Raw genomic sequence first — 16,946 nt, forward strand, 5'->3', positions numbered from 1 at the left:
TTCTGCCCATTGTCAAATAATTTGACCAGTGCAAATGCCTGGTGGAACAGGCTTTAGTGAAATTATACAGTTGCCATCCAGAGTGGAGCGAAGGACTGAAACTACATCAGAGAAACGTGTGCTGCTTAGTGACAGACCTGCTCTCTTTTTTCTGTTCTGGTGACAGTATCTGACCAGACATCAAAGTAAAGTGGCCAGGGTTTGGCTGTGTTTCTGCTGTTTACCTCCAACTTTGAAGTCGTCTTGACAGAACATGTAAATGTTCAGCATCATCGTTCCTTACCCGGTTACTGTGTGTTCCTGCTGTAATAATGCTCCTTCTGCTTCTTGCAAAGTCATAAGCTGCAAAATTGTTTAGTATAAAAAAGAAACAGTTTTTCTTGAACTCGTAGTCTTGGATTGCACACTTCTCCCAGCTTTAATGCACCTTTTCACTGTGAAGAGATTATTCATTTCCTACTGAATGGAATTAAATGTGTCAGAACAAGATAAATGCTTGACTGCGCACATGCAGAGATGCTTCACGACCTGAACTGGGAAAAGCTGCTGTGAGGTATAATTTGAATGTGTCGGTAAAGAAATGCTCTATTTCTCTTTTGTCATGTCTTTTCCTTTCTTACTCAATTCAACTTTCATGATTGGGTAAAAAAAAACTCCCCTCTCTTGATCTTGTTTCTAAAACTGGAAGGTTCTTTACTACAACAGCAGGAGGATTTGTGCAGGGCAACCACTCGCAGTGCCCCTTACAACATACAATGAACAGATGTAGAGGAAGGAAGTTGCAATTGGAGTCTCTCCTCCAGTTTCTAGACACATTTCTTGAGAGGAGAGTTTTGCACAATAGTCTTGGACTGACTTGCACTGTTGGTGATTTTCCATTCAAACTGGGTCCAGGGTAAGACTTAGTCAGCATCTAAAAGAGTGTTCTCTTAAGCTCAATATCTGAATGATGCACATATCTTTCATCACGTTCTTTGTGGTATTATTGGTTATTGTTGAATCTTCTTTCACTTCAGCTCAAATGTCTCATATCCAGCAATTTACATGCATTTTAAATGACTGAGAATAAGAGAGTAATGCATTTTACAGCACATCCAGTTCTAACATCTAGTACAAAGCTTATCTAGAACAGTAGTGGCTGTTACAGCAACTCCTTAATACCCTTGATTATTCCAATACACCTGAAAGAGCAGGAGTCTACAAACTTTTGGACATACAGTCATATGCAAAAGTTTGGGCACCCCTGGTTATTTTGTTGGTCATGTTTAATGTATCCTGCCTTCCGCCCAATGACTGCTGGGATAGGCTCCAGCATCCCCTGCGACCCTGAGGGAGAAGCGGCTTCACAATTATTCACAATTCACAATTACTGTTTATTTACACCATATCCACCATATAGGAAAAAAAAAAACAACCACAAAATATGGTCTGTGCAAAAATTAAGTGCACATTTTATATTTTATGCATTATTATTTTCCAATATGTTAAAATCAGCTATGCGCTAAATTTGGCAGGAAAATGCCATATTTAAGTTTAATCATTTAGAGGTTATGTTAGCTTCATCATACTGTTTTCTATGAAATCAGACACTTGGTGGAACATAACCCTGCCCCCCTCAATTGCAAGGGGGAAACTGTGTAAATTAAATTTTGCAGAAGTATTCATATAAAGGGCCTTCATCTTACTTTTTTGACATTTGGATATGTTTATGTGCCAAAAACACTCACTCGTTTTTATCTATTACAATTAATCTGACTGTGTTTGTTACTGTGCCTTTAAGACTGATATATGTAAATGACCTCTATTCCAAATGGTTGGACTACATTCACAAAGCAGTCCAGACTCAAAAACTCCCTACAACTTCAGTGTGAGTAGGGCTCAACAGCTAAGCTGAAAATATGAGTATACATAAATGAATGAATTCAAACTCAAGACTTCTTTGCAGCCTAGTCTCCAAACATGGACTGTATGGAGTGGGTAATACATTTTGGAACTTTATCAGTGTTTATATACTACATCATACTCTTTAAGATTTTGGAAGTGTCATGTATGACACAGAGCTGGTGTAAAGTGGGGCTTCTTTGAGCAGGCCTGCCATGTGGAAGGGCCTGGCAGGGTCCGTGTGAAGCAGGAAACCGCCCGACACAGACAGACACAACAGTATGAAGATCACAGGTCTGCGGCAGGTTTCTGAGTGTGTGAGAGAGCTGTTCCCAGACATGGATTTCTTAGAAGGGTGTTCCGCTGATAGTTCGGAGGATGGATTGTTTCGTGCTTGTTTTTGCATAGGAGGCCCCCCTTAGGCCTGCATTGTTTACCCTCGCTTCTGATCACAGCTGGCCAGAGAAGTTTAAAGGTGCAGAGGGGGCATTTTTATGTTCTAAAACATTAAAAGGTCACAGAGGTCACATTAGTTACACTACTGTTCCTCCCTGTCACATTTCATCCTGGCACTTCTCAAAATGAACTTCCTCAAAAGCAGAATTTTGGTATGAATGATGAATAATTGAAAAGTCTAAAATCTAAACTCTTAAAAATAAAGGGCTCCTCATGCCATCTTTTGGAGGAACCACTTTTGGTTCAATGGATGGCTTTTGAGAGAACCGTTTTTGTGTGAGTGTTAAAAACTTTTTGAAACATTAAAGACTCTTCTAACAATGTAAAAGTTGTACAAAGAACCCATAAAAGGGCACAGGATCTTTAACATGTAGGTTCTTCAGGTTCTCACAAATCTCTTTAAAAACCCTTCTTTAGGGAACCAAAAGAGATTCTTCTGTAGCATCGCTCAAATGAACCACCTGAAGATCACACCACCTTTTCATATCCATTTATACACCTCTTTTATTTGATTCCAACTGAAGCAAACAAAAGCCTTTTTCGGAACTACGTTTGATTGTTATTCTTTTCTTTGGCACATTTACAGTTGGATGTAAAAGTCTGAACACCCCTGCTCAAATTTCACTGATTGCTTTTCTAAGTGAAAATCAGTTAACAACACAACAGGTAACAAAGGGAAACATGGCATTGTTGTGCTAATTTTAGTGCACAATTTCTGCTTATTTGCTGAGTTTAACATTTCTGGAACATACAATTGAATCCCCTAAGTTTAAGTTTCCAGACTTATTATACTCTAAGGCTCATTATTCAGTAATTACAGAGACTTCAATGCAAACTGTTTGTTTAGTAAAGACAATTATTTTATGTAAAACCATGAACTCTCATTAAAGGGTTTGTTGTAGTGTGAAAGAGTTCTTCAGCTTGATGGTGAATTTGTTGTATATGGTTCTATAAAGCACCAAAAGGGTTAATCTACTGTTATGATATCAAGCTTGTAACAATAGCAGAACCCTGTTTGGTGCCATTTAGAACCCTTTTCAAAAAGTTAACAAGAACCCTTTCATCATATTGAAGAACTTTTTAAAGAGTGTATTTTTAGGTTATAGAGGTGTGTAGGTAAAGTTTGGGCCCGCCAGTGGGCCGTGACTATTTAAGGGGTTACATGTTCCTTAACTTTTGCACAGGCCACATTTTAAGCCCCCCATTTCCCCCGATATTTTAAATTCATCAGATTAACAATAATTGTGCATTAACATGTACCAATAGAACCAAAAGTGTTTTTTCCCATGACATCATCTCAAAAAGATCCCTCTTCTGCACTGTTACTTTTGTATTTCCATTACAGGCTACATAGTGAAGTCACTTAGAAAATCTATTAAAGTGAATCTGAATCTTTGAACCACTGGTCCGTTTCCTGTGTGAACCCTCTTTCCCAAATGAGCGGAAAAAAAGTGGGAAATGTTAGCAGCATTGCTGTCTTCATTACAAAGCTGCTCCATGCTTGTAAGTTTGGCTCACATAAAACAGTATTAAATCCATGGGTGGGGTAATTTTAGCACAGTAGCACATAAACTCACCTACTAATCTCTGCACGGCGCTTAACAATGTGAACTGCTCTTCCTTTCCGGCCAGGAAGTACAGCCTCAGCGTGCCTTTCCTGGTCACCACGTTAAATTAATAATTCAATAAATAAATGGAATATTAAATGGTGTGACCGGAAAGGGGTAACTCCTGCCTCCGTATTTTCCCACCAGCACAGTGAACAGGACATGTTTTATTTGTCAACTCCCAAACCTGCTATTGCGTGCTTACATTTTCAGCCTTTCATTTCACCTGCTGTGCATGCAAAAGCATGAAATATGATGCAAAAGGCTTAGTAAGCTTTGTAAGATACGTATATATGTCCAATTGGTGACTTTACAGGAGAGCAGAAGCAAAATGATCCAAACCTTTACGGAAAAAAAGATTTTATTGGACTGTTTCTAATGTTCCAGTCGTTATGAATTTTCAAAAAACGACAAGGACAACTGCTGAGCTCAAATGATATAGAAAAATTAAATACAAAAGACATATATATACAGTAATTCAGACTCATTTATTGTGATCTGAACTGCTTCGTTGTAGACAAACTTGGTGGTGGTGATAGGAAGCAGGGGTTCTGCAAATATTGACATTTCATTTACTATCTCAAACCACCCATGAACCTATATGTGTTTTCTAAGTTTTGAATGTAATGTTGATGATGGTAAAATAATGGGAAATCTGAAAAAAAACTTAACATTTGAAAAAACACACAAGATAAAACAGTTTTAGACAAAAAAAAAACTCCCAAAACTATGATGACACAATAACTCAGACATTATGCAGCATATTCATAATCATTTCATGCAACAGAATTCTGTGAGGGAGCTTTTAAACGAGGAGTATTAAACTCTTTAGACGTCTGGTTCCTATCACCACCACAAACAATTCTGATCTGGTAAGTTTCTATAGAACGGAACATTTCCCATCAAACCATTCTAAATGACTTTTTTTTACATCTTAACTACTGATTTATTTTTTAAAAATGGTGCGTCCTTGCAAAGCCCTAATTAAGGTTTGTCAAGGCTGATAGCTTACAATCAACAGGTTGTCCATAACTAAGCTAAATTAAGCATTTTCTAGAACGCTTTTGTTGTACACCACCTTTACCTGAGCTTTGTCAATATGGAGTATAGTTTGGAATGTACTTATTTTCTGTTGTTTTCAAATCAACTGCTCATTAAATCACCAATCAATTTCAATATCTTACTAAATTACCAGTCAACAATAAATGCAGCTCTGAGACAAACTGATCTCCTCTAAAGTAACGATTTCTAGTTAACATTTCCACAGTACAGGAGGCATGAGGCCCTTATTTGGCAAAGGGGTCTACATAAACATGCACTGTTATTAACAGCGTCCAGTCTTCTTTTTAATTTGAGTCTCATCAGACTGTAAAGTACTGTTGTAATCTTATTATTCAGTCTGATGAGTATGATGCATAGGTAACACTTGGCTTTTAGAACTTAGACTTAATAAAAGCACTATTATAGAGAGTTAACATGATTTGTTAATGTTAATGAGATGGTGGTGGAGGGTGCACTGCTGACGCTAACCTGTGACAAAAATAATTCAGGACAAATATAGTTCCTAAAGTATGATTAAAGTTTGCCCTTAAAGCTAATCAGGGTTTCTCCACTGGGGCTTCTGAATGTTTAATCCCTCTTAAAGCTAATAACCCCTCAGAGACAAAGACTCTCAAAAGTTTAGAATCACTTTTGCTACAGAGAGGTAACATTCATAGACTCAAAAAAGATAAATCTTTGCATGGATGTAAATCAGTCATGCCACACATTTCCATTCAGCCAATTAGTGCAAAATCAGAATATTTTGTTACCATAACATAAAGTTCATTTGCTAATTGATTTGGTGTAGTTTATTTAACTGTGGTTTAATGTAAACAGTTTTCATTCACTGAAAAGACCATGATTTTTTTTTTGTCCACTTTATGTAAAGCAGCTACTTGGAGACAACATAATTCATTGATTTAATGTTAACATATTCTAAGTTGGTTCATTTTTTGAATGTAGATTTCAACTTAAGTTTAGATTTAAAAATGTGTTAAACATTAAGAAACTTTAGATCTAGAATAATAGACAAAGCTGTACATGCTTAAAAAATATGGCTCATCAAGGGTTCTTTGGTAAAAAAAATGGTTCTATGTAGAACCATGAACACTCAAAGAACCCTCGGAATTATTAAACAGTTCTTTACATCATATAGCGTTCTTCAGACTGATGGAGAATATGCAGCAAATTGTTCTTTTTTAAAATGGTTCTATATAGCACACCAACAGGGTTCTTCTATTGTTAGGATGTCAAGCGTTTTTGGGTGCCATATAGAAGACTTTTCAAAAAGGTTCTATATATATATATATATATATATATATATATATATATATATATATATAGATCTTTAGCACATTCATGCACATTTTTCATCAATCTGAAGAACCTTTAATGATGCAAAGAGCCATTTAATCATGAAAAGGGTTCTTCGAGTGCTCATGGTTCTAAATACAACTATTTTGTTTTCTAACAAATTAATTCAAAGAAAGAACCGTGAAACAAAGGCTTCTATACTCCAAAAAGGGTTCTTCTATTGTTACACCAAGCTTGTCACAATGGAAGAACCCATTTTGGTGCTATATTGAGCCAAAAAGAACCATCCATATTACATTCTCTGCCAATCTAAAGAACCATTTCATGATGCAAAGAACCCTTTAGTCATACAAAGGGTTCTTTGAGTGCTCGTGGTTCAATACAGAACCATATTCTTTCTGAAAGAACCGTCTTTTTTAAGTGTGATAGAATAAAACATCTAAAAATACCTGACTTCCTACATATATTGTTGAAATCTATACTGTGTAAGTTACTAATAGTATTAATAAACTAATAGTATTTCTTAATACAAATACAAAGAAAGCAGTTTTGAGTATTATATATATATATATATATATATATATATACACTGCCACTTTTCCAATGTCTGATTGCAGATATTAAAATATAAATAATATCCTGTACACTGTCATTTACAGTCAATGTAAAATGAGAATTGCAGCATAAAATGATGAGTTATGCAACATATGCTTTTAGCTGATGCAATCAAAGAGATTTAATATTGAATGAAAAGTTAAAAGGCTGTTTTTTCGCTCACTCCATCTCATCCATCCCTTTTGATTTTCCTGTCCATCTTTCTTATTAATGGATCTTGTAATGACCATTAGCAAATAGAGCAGATCTCTCTCTCTCTCTCTCTCTCTCTCTCTCTCTCTCTCCAACTCTCTCTCTCTGCACACATACACGCAGTTTGTTCACCCCTTTCCACAGTTTCAGAAGTCCAGACTTCCTTAAGTTGACATTAGTGTCAGTCTCGCTGTCCCACAGATGGGGATTTTTTCCATCCAGATAGACCTGAGCACAGTGTCTCCATCACTTCTCTGAAACATAAATCATACCCTGTCTGTATTGAAGCAAAGGCCAGAGCCACTGTCAGCCCGTATTATTCAAAATGAAGCCTGTTTCCTCTTATTAACAACCTGGGACTTCTCACCTTGTCATAATGACGGTGGATTAAGCTCAGAAGCACAACATCAGGGCCTTTTTACGTTGAATCAGAGCCACTTTGGAATGAATAGACCCGGCTGGGATTAGATAATAATTACACAATAGCAGGTGGACAGTGTGAATACAGCCTACGACAGCCTGACTGGCACCTCAGAGCATGACATGGCACTTTTCTTTTGGCCTGGGTTTCCAAACATGTGACATCTGCATCTGCAGTTGAGTAATCTTTTTAATGAAAGGACGATGAGAAAAACGAATGGAGCCCGCCCCTCCGTCCGTCTTTCTCATCGTCTGACTGAGGCGTGCAAAACCTCTCTAAGAACTTCTTGGTGTTGCTTAATGTCCAAGAAGATGGCCACTGCTTTATAAATGCTTTATGTAAGGGCTGTTTAAAACATAGCTGACCTCTTATGCCTTATGAACCGTATCCATGAGAGGAACGTTGATATTTCCAAGATGGATATGACAAAAGTAGAGAGTTAAAATTACATTTATGGTCAAAATAAGTATTATTTGCCTTTTGTCTCTTTTACATGCATGTTTTCATTGTGAAGATGCTTTGCAATGATACTGTGACTGTGTAAACATACCTCATTTTAGTGCATATTCTGTACTTAGTTATCTGTTTTGATTTACAAATATCATACAGGACTGTGCAAAAGTCAGATATCACCCTTTGTTTATTTCACACTTTTTTTTATTATAAAAACTGGTCAAAACTCCAGTATCTATTAAAAATTTATTTATTTTTCAGGTTCCTGTGAGGGGTGGTGCTGGTGCAGAACAGGTATTTGAAATCATACAGAAGCCTCAGCATCTAAAAGTAATAGGGTTTTTTATTCCATTTATATTGCTTTCCCCTTTTTATGCGAGTGGACTGTCTTCTATCGGATGTCCTCAGAAATATCCCCTGAAAAATTCTTAACTTGTACATAATGGCTGGAAATTAAATAAATAAAAAGTGGATTTTTTTTCCACAAAAGCACAACCACAACAACCTTTTGATCATTCATTCATATTTTATTGAAAAATGGAAATAAAATAGCATATACAATAATAATTACAATAATAATAACTTCAATAATATTAATCATAATATAAAAATCTGTACATTCCATTGTTTTTTGTTTTTTTTTTTGTTTAGTTTTGTTTTGCAGTACAAGGAAGACTGATACAAAAAGACTGCAAAAGGTAGTGGGATATTTACAAACCAAGGAGAAACGCTCCATGTAGGGCATCAGTCGTTTAAAGGGGGTCTTTCTGTTTGTGGTAGAACCAGCTGTAGGTCAGTACTCATCAGGCCCACTGATCATGGCTACTAACCTAGTGTTTCGCGAATAAATGCAACAGAAATGAAACGGCTTAAACAACATCAACACAACATAACCAACATGTTGATTCAAACGCTTCACACAGTCAATATGCCATGTGTGTTGTTTGTTTTTGAAAACAACAAAGATATTTCTTTAAAAAAAAAAAAAAAAAAGCATTTGTTGGTCTGATTTTATTATCTCCTTTTTAGAGAGCGTTGGAGAGAATTTGCTCTGGTAGACACTTCATAACAGGTATTAGTAAAGTACAGACACTGGTGCAGAGTGTTTTGATGGCATGATATCATCTGATATCATTAAATCAGGGACTATATCATAGCTTGGGCACACTTCTAATGTATGGTCCTGAGCGCAATGCTGGTGACGCGGTCGTGCTATTGGATCATGGCATGTGATCTCAGTCTAATTATTCAGTCCTACATGGCTTCCAGTGTCCTGGTACACATCCTGAATGAGCCATTAGGGTTGTATTGCAGTTTGTCAGGCAATGTTAGAGGTTAGTGTTGATTGAGAAGTCGTGAAACATTAGACGAGCTAAACTCTGTAAGGGTAAAGTGTAGGATAGTCGTGTTTTCTATCCAATGCTACAAAAGATTAGCTACCTTCAATCTCCAGGTCTTAATACAGTGCAGTTTTACACATTGCACATATATGTTTTTCTTGTAAAAGAATATATGTTCACTTCATACAGGTTGTTTTAAGTCTACAGATTTTTAGCAACAGTTTCATAACCTCAAAACACTAAAAATATTAGTAACACTGACACTTGTTGTGGGGACTACTAAAAAAAAAAAAAAGACAAAACAATTAGGCTAACCTGTAGCCATTTTATATCTAATGGGTTTCCTTATACATTATTTCATCTTTGTCTTACAAACATTTGGCTTTGAATATGAAAATAGCTGATAAAATAAATGTATTGAAAAACAAGCGAACAAACAAAAAATCTCTCCATTTGCAAAATGTTCTTGATTATTTTTTTCTTCTCTCTCCAATATACCTACTTCTAGCATCTGTATAAGAATCTGATGCATCCTTTATCACAGATTGTTGTAGAATACTCTTTGGTTTCTCCAAAACCCTATTATAATATGCAACATAGCAGCATGTATAGAAAAAAAAACATTCATTAGCACATTCTCACCCTCTCTGTCCCAGTGGACGGGATGACTGCTGTGTCTGGCTGTGACACCATTCTGACCCTGTGGGAGTTAGCGCTGTAAACAGGCATGTTCCTTGCATTTCCCCCAAGCTCCTATACCACTGCGAGGCCTGCAGTTAAGCTCTGCTCTTCTTACATTAACTATGAGTGAATTATTGTGTATTGTGGCCACAGGTCACACGCACATAAGTCATAAGTCCCCAAAAGGACTATTTCAAGGGTACCTCTGATCCAACTAAGGCCCTAAGACTCATACTGAAAATAGAAAAATATGTGGTGGTACATATGCTAATAAATATACTGGATAATAGAATAGCTGGCGTATTTATATATTTGAAAAATGGGGTTACATCAATTGTGACAGTTATCTGACGTGAAATAAGAAAAAACATTAAGGTAACTTTACCTTTAGGTAAGTAAGCATTGTTTGGCTAGCAAAGTTGTTTTGTAACCATCTTCTACTGTGGAAACAACATCAAGTTTATAACTGGGAAAAGTTATAAACTTGACATCAGAACTTGATTCAAGCATTGAGTTTTATCAAATAAAAACCTGGCCACCACAACAGATTTAAAAGAATTAATGCAAGTGTGGACAAATGCACAGGAGGACATGCCTGATATTTTCAAGTTTTGCATAGCAGTTACATCCTCTCCACTTTGTGACATACAGAATCAACGGTCTGAAAGGTAGTGTTGCATAATTGAATAACCCCCTCCTTCCTCTTTACGTGCACTCCTCTTACAGTGCAATGCCACTAGTCTGTGATTTTTTTTGTCTTATTCTGTATTTTTAAACCATGCATATTCGTAAGAACACTCTTGTTCAGTTCGTCTATTAACCCCTTTTCACAGCTGTACCGTCAGCTTAAGTCTGCATCCCCTACAGGCCTCAGTTCAAGTCTACATGCCTATTCGACCGAGATGCATCTGCTAGACCTTCCCGTGAGGTCGGTGCAGTCATATTTCCGATTCTCGCCTCAGCGGCCGTGGCTCTAGGGGGACGCTGGCCTGATTGTGGTCAGACTCCGAGCCAGTGTCAGTGTGTGTGTTCACGGGCCCCAGTCCACCCCCGTCTCCTTCCTCCTTGTCCTCTTTGTTCGGAAGCACCACCTCATTCTCGTAACAGAAGGAGTTGGGGTTGGAAAGGATATATTTTTTCTCTGCAAGTTCCCTCGCGCTGCACAGGGGAGTGCTGGGCACTTCATACGTCTTGTGAAAGCGAGAATAGTCTACTTTGTAGTAGTTCTTCTCCTCAAACAGAACAGGCTCAAAGCGGTGGCCCCAGAGGATCTCGCTGGCCAGGTATGAGCTACGACACTGGGTGGTCATTGCCGTGGCTTCCACCATGCCTTCCAGGATCACTACAATTTCAAACTCTGAGCTGTCCAGGTCTTGCTTGCTCATGTCATAGAAGGGACTGTCCTCATCAATCTCATGGACAATGGTGATGGGAGAAACCAGGAAGATTCGGTCGATGCCACTGTCGAAGCCCACATCAATGTCCATTTGGTCGAGAGGGATGAATTCTCCCTCTGCAGTGGTACGAGATTTCAGAAGCTGCGCCCGAACGTGGGCCTCCACAAGGTGGCTCTTGCGTAGGTTCCCTACCCTCCACATCAGACACAGCTTATTGTCCCTCATAGCCACAGTAGCATTGTGGCTGAACACCAGTGTTTCATTACGCTTCTTGGGCTTAGCCATCTTAGCCATGACTGCACCAATGATGAAAGCATCAATAATGCAGCCCACAATGCTCTGGAATACCACCATGAAGACGGCAATGGGACACTCATCCGTCACATAGCGGTAGCCATAGCCAATGGTGGTCTGAGTCTCAATAGAGAAGAGAAAAGCTGCGGTGAAGGTGCTCACATTCGAAACGCATTTTGGACTCTTGTTTTCAAGGTCTCCGTGGAAGATGGCCACCAGCCAGAAGATACATCCGAAGAACAACCATGAGAGCAGGAAAGCCAAGCAGAAGATGACAAACATCCAGCGCCAGCGAATGTCCACGCATGTGGTAAATATGTCGGCCAAGTACCGCTGACCCTTCTCACTGACGTTGATGAACTGCACGTTGCAGTGTCCGTCCTTCTTGACGAACCTGCTCTGCGGCTGATGCCGAGTGTGCACCTTACTCTTCCCATTCCCATAGCCGTTTGGTACTGCCATAGTGGCCAACTTCATTCCGTCCTCCTCTGATGACACAATGCTGTAGCGGTTGGCCCGCACACTTCCCATCACCTCAGTCTGGGAGGCCTGTGCTGCTTCTGCTTTGGAAAACAGTCTGAGTTTCTGGAAAAAGCGTTGGAGAAACAGTTTTGAAACGCTACGGGAACCAACACAAGCAGGAAATGGTGGGACTGTGGAGAGCCGGACGCAGCGGACGTCGCTCTGCTCCAGCTGGATCTTTTGATTGATGGAAAGGTCGGCAGGGCCAAGAGTGTGCCGATCACTCCACTCTCATCTACGCCCTCGTACTCATCAATGAGGTTGTCCTACCCGAAAGAAGAGACAGGGAAACAGTTAGTCTTAATTGGTAGAAACCTGAGAAATACCTCTTTGTGGTTCAAAGTTTAAGACTTGCCTCTAGGTTTCAGGCAACAATGACTGCACTAAACATTCAGGCTGAAATACATTGTAAACTGGTGTAAACTGGACCATGAGATCTTAATTTCGTTCCACCTCATGTACCATGTGATGCGAATGACAATAAAATCTCCTTGAATCCTTGAATCCTTGAATTTCCCTCAGAATGCATTTGTCCCTCATGTTCTAGGCTGACAAAGTTGACATTTTGCAAAATTAAGCTCCTGATACCTAAATTTAACACTCTGTTTAGTGTCTGTTGGGACTAATACAAATGTTAGCCTAATAAATGTTGATACATAATGCACATGAGAGCCAACAGCTCCTACTATGAAGCCAAAAATAATTCATTTGGTTTTGAATAAAAAAAACCCTAGTTTGCTATTTCCCATTCCATGAGGGCTGAGAGATTAGAGAGTAAATGGTTGAGGGTCCTTTTTGATTGTCAGACGCTTTTGTTGGCAGCAGTGCAATGATATGATAACTTCAATGTTTGACTCCAGGTCACAACATCTCCATCAGATCCCATGGAAACTCAAGCTTATGTCACGTTAACACCATCAGGCTTTGCCAACAATGCTTGTCCGATCTGTTTTTGTACAGTTCCACCTATGGAACAAACAATAAATGTGCTGCTGCAATTAGGGCTCAGCAGCACAACAGACAGGAATTTCTAATTGCCTCAAGCACAATTCTGCTCTCCAGCAGTCGCTAGCAGCACTAGTTAATGCCACACCAGCATATTTGTCACACTGCTAACTCTGCGCTCCACCAGCCTTATTGCTCACCGGTGCATTATTAATGCTTATTTTCACATACTTTGCTAATCACAGTCAGGGAGGATGGAAAATGTTTTGCATGACTATGTCCTTTACCAGTGCACTGGTACACAATGGCTAGATTTCTCTAACCAGCTGCAGAGTCCTGGAAACTTTTCCAACCACTCTCTGAAACATGGAGTATTTAGAATGCTTTTCACTATGATCCATGACTGTGACTGTGGCTATTCATAGATATTTCATATGTATGCTAACGGTTGCAAATGTGAAACTGAAAATGCAGACAGCCACTCTGAAAACAGAACTATGTTTATAGTTCTGAGGAACATGAGCTTTCTTTTTCAATATTTCTGACCCCATTCAAATACTCAAACTAAGTTTTTTGTTTTTGTTGTTCTTTGTTTTTTTTCATGTTTTATTTGGGAAAAAATGTTGAGCTGGCAGGAAACCATTAACTCTACTGAGTTGTGTTCTGATGCATAACATATTAGAAATAACAGAACATATACTGAACGAAACTAGAGGACAAACTATTGCTTAAGCACGAACAGAGGGATAAAACAACAAGCTGAGGCCTTTTTTCTGCAGGGTGCACTGCGCAGAGATAGAGGGGACTCGAGAGCCCATCCCCTGAGACTTCATCTCCTCTCAGCTGTATAACGGCAGGCCTAAGAGATCTGCTCGGCAGAACTAAAGCATCACTCATTAAGGCCCTTAGTCTGCACTACATGTTTTTGAGCCACTGTCTTCACAACCTGCCCTCAGAAATGAGTGCACTTCCTAATTCTCTACTTACAAAGAATGTTAAAGGACTTCAAAGAGGTTATAAAGTGATTTTGAGAAGGAATAAAAGAGTCTTAGTTGTGAGATATGCTAATGCAATAAAAGTTCACAGTCTTTTTGTGCTTGCATCTTGTAAACCATTTAAGGTGGCGGATTAAGTGGGCTCGCCTTTTAATGGAGGACATTCTCTTCTGTTGTTCAACTAAATGTGATTCAGAACGATTTGGAATGAAGATTTAAAGCATGCTGCCTTTGAGTTCTGCTGGCAAAACCTATTCTGTCATCTTAACAATGGAGCACCTGGCAACGCATACAGGCAGATTAAGGTTAGCATGAGAGATTATTTTCTTTTTAAGCAAATGAAATGCAAAATGACAATGTTTATGTCTCATGAGAAGTGTTTATTTTAATAGTGTGGAACTGGGAAACCCAGTGGAAAATGTTACATAAAAAATCCTGCTTTTTTATCTAATGCAATCTGATGCTTGTTCAACATATTTCTGGGGTTGGATATTTTGGGCAAATTCCTTCCTCAGAGCAATTACTACTCCTCCGATAGGGTTCTCTGAGAGTGGCCAACCTCTTATCAATCAGTCAAACATGCATCAAACAGCACTGAAGTGACAGTCCCCCCCTGAATTCCACATGAAATAAAACCAGGACAATGACCATGAGGTGGCGATTCGCCCAAGAAATGACCAACTGACCACAAACTGAAGGGCACCGGTAGGTGGTATCCCCGTGTAGCCTACAACGTATTGCCTTTTTTGCTGACTGTAATCCAACAGGAATGCATCTCTAGAAAGGCACGAACGAGCTACAACAGGTGCAGGACATGCAGTCCCTATGTGCAATTATTGCACAGGCCATTTCTAAGTCATTTGTCCATTTGTTTAAACACAGTTAAGCAGTAACACTTTCTATAATACATGCTGCATGCCTTCAATTATGCTATGCTGAGTATTTTTTTAATGCTTTGGCATGATAAAGTAGTTTTTGCCTTCTCAAAGCTTGTGGAATAGTTGTAAAGCATATTCAATTTTAACCTAAAACTTTTCCACCACATTCAGCTTTTACTGAGGAAATGCACACTAAGGTGAATGAAAAGTTTTTTGTGACCTATAATGCCAATGTCATATAGGCTTTAATATACGCACAACACATAACCAGTAGCTTAGACACATGAATTAAACTCCCAACCCAACATCATCCTTTTTGAAAAATATGCATATAGATATACATATATATACATACACACACACACACACACACACATACACATATATATATATATATATATATATATACACACACACTGTATACATTACACACACACACACGTATATATATATATATATATATATATATATATATATATATATATATATATATATATATATATAGTATACGTGTATATGTAGTGCCATTCATATTTTAGATGTAGTATATTCACGTATACTCTTTACATACGTGCATATACTATGAATGACACTCGAGAGCGTGCTGTCGGCGACGTGTCCCCTAACGTTTCTCTAGTAACCGCTTTATTACTGTCTTACCTGTAGGTCATCGGTATCTTGAGTAAAACATTGAGCTGCTTCCTTCAGTACATCCACCGAGAACGTTTACACCATCCACACGCGCGAGAGACTTCTCTCTCCTTCTCCACGCTCACTCCGTCCTCCGCTTCCACGTGCCGAGCCCAAAAGAGTTCTGAATTTTCCCTCACGCGCGCGGCCAAACCCGTTTAAATAGAACGCGCCGGCTGGCTCCGCCCCCAGCTCCGCCACCGGCCAATCTGGCGGCAGAAGGTTCGATTTGGACCGCAGATAAATGGAGAGCGGAGCGGAGACGAGGGGCAGCAGATAGATAGTAAAGCAGAGGGACTGAAATACTCTCAGACACCGCTGTTTGAATGAAAGAGTGAGTCGAGAAGAAGCGAAAGAAGCCACATAAAACAGTTTGACTAGGTGGAGGAAATATTAGACACAAAGACTCCTCCAGTAACGAGTGCGCTGGATCGTCTTAGTGCTCTCAGCAGCTGTCAGGACTGAAGTTTACTCGGTTACTTACCTTTTTGCTCTAAAATGACATGCTAAAGAAGAAGCTGTCAAGTTACTGTTTGAATGTACGTTTAACATGAGAAGTCTGAGAGATGATGCAATGCCAGGTCCTTATTTCAGTCTTCTCAACACAAAATAAACAAACAGTGAACCAGTGAGGACAGTAAGGAAACATGAGCACGGTCTTCAGGGTTTAATGATGAGGGTACAGAGGAGCAAACACATTCTTTAGACGTGAGGCATAAACTTTCAACATCATTTATAAATTCATAATCACTGACTTAAGAACTGCAGCCAATACACTACATTCCTTTATATGGAGTATTTAAGCCCGTATAGGTAGATCATTGTCTCTTCATGTGTTGTCATTCGTTGTGATATGCTAATTAGGGACACACTGGTAGGCTAACAGTGACCCATGTAAAGTTTTCACCTGTTGGCTTGATTCGTGTCACCACTAGTTCGGACGAATCAAGTAGTTTAGTTTGGATGTGAATGAGGGGATATACTGAACCCCCCCCCCCCCCCCCCCCCCCAACACACACACACACACACACACACAGACTCACAGCTGCATCCCACATCTTCAGCATGAGTTTCTCGCACTAACTTGAGTCCCCCCCCCCAAGACAGGTCCATCCATCAATCCTGTCCGGTACCAGCTCGCCTTCTCTTGCCCCCTTTCTCTTTCCCGGCCGCTGCGTGCTTCCACAGGACTCCGTGTCACACACCGCTTACTGATCACAGCCA

The 16,946-nt window shown here is 39.2% G+C and overlaps 1 protein-coding gene across 1 annotated transcript; it reads right to left on the reverse strand.

The window, feature by feature from the left end:
- Nucleotides 1–8,626: 8,626 nt before the first annotated feature.
- On the reverse strand, nucleotides 8,627–15,843 carry kcnj2a (potassium inwardly rectifying channel subfamily J member 2a). The gene is made up of 2 exons (XM_017701831.2): nucleotides 15,693–15,843; nucleotides 8,627–12,480 (listed from the first exon to the last, which is right to left on the reverse strand). Exon 2 carries the CDS (start codon nucleotides 12,221–12,223, stop codon nucleotides 10,940–10,942), a length of 1,284 nt encoding a protein of 427 aa, XP_017557320.1. The 5' UTR covers nucleotides 12,224–12,480; nucleotides 15,693–15,843; the 3' UTR covers nucleotides 8,627–10,939.
- Nucleotides 15,844–16,946: the final 1,103 nt, after the last annotated feature.

Source organism: Pygocentrus nattereri, chromosome 13 (assembly GCF_015220715.1).
Source record: "Pygocentrus nattereri isolate fPygNat1 chromosome 13, fPygNat1.pri, whole genome shotgun sequence".
Taxonomy (NCBI): Eukaryota; Metazoa; Chordata; class Actinopteri; order Characiformes; family Serrasalmidae; genus Pygocentrus; species Pygocentrus nattereri.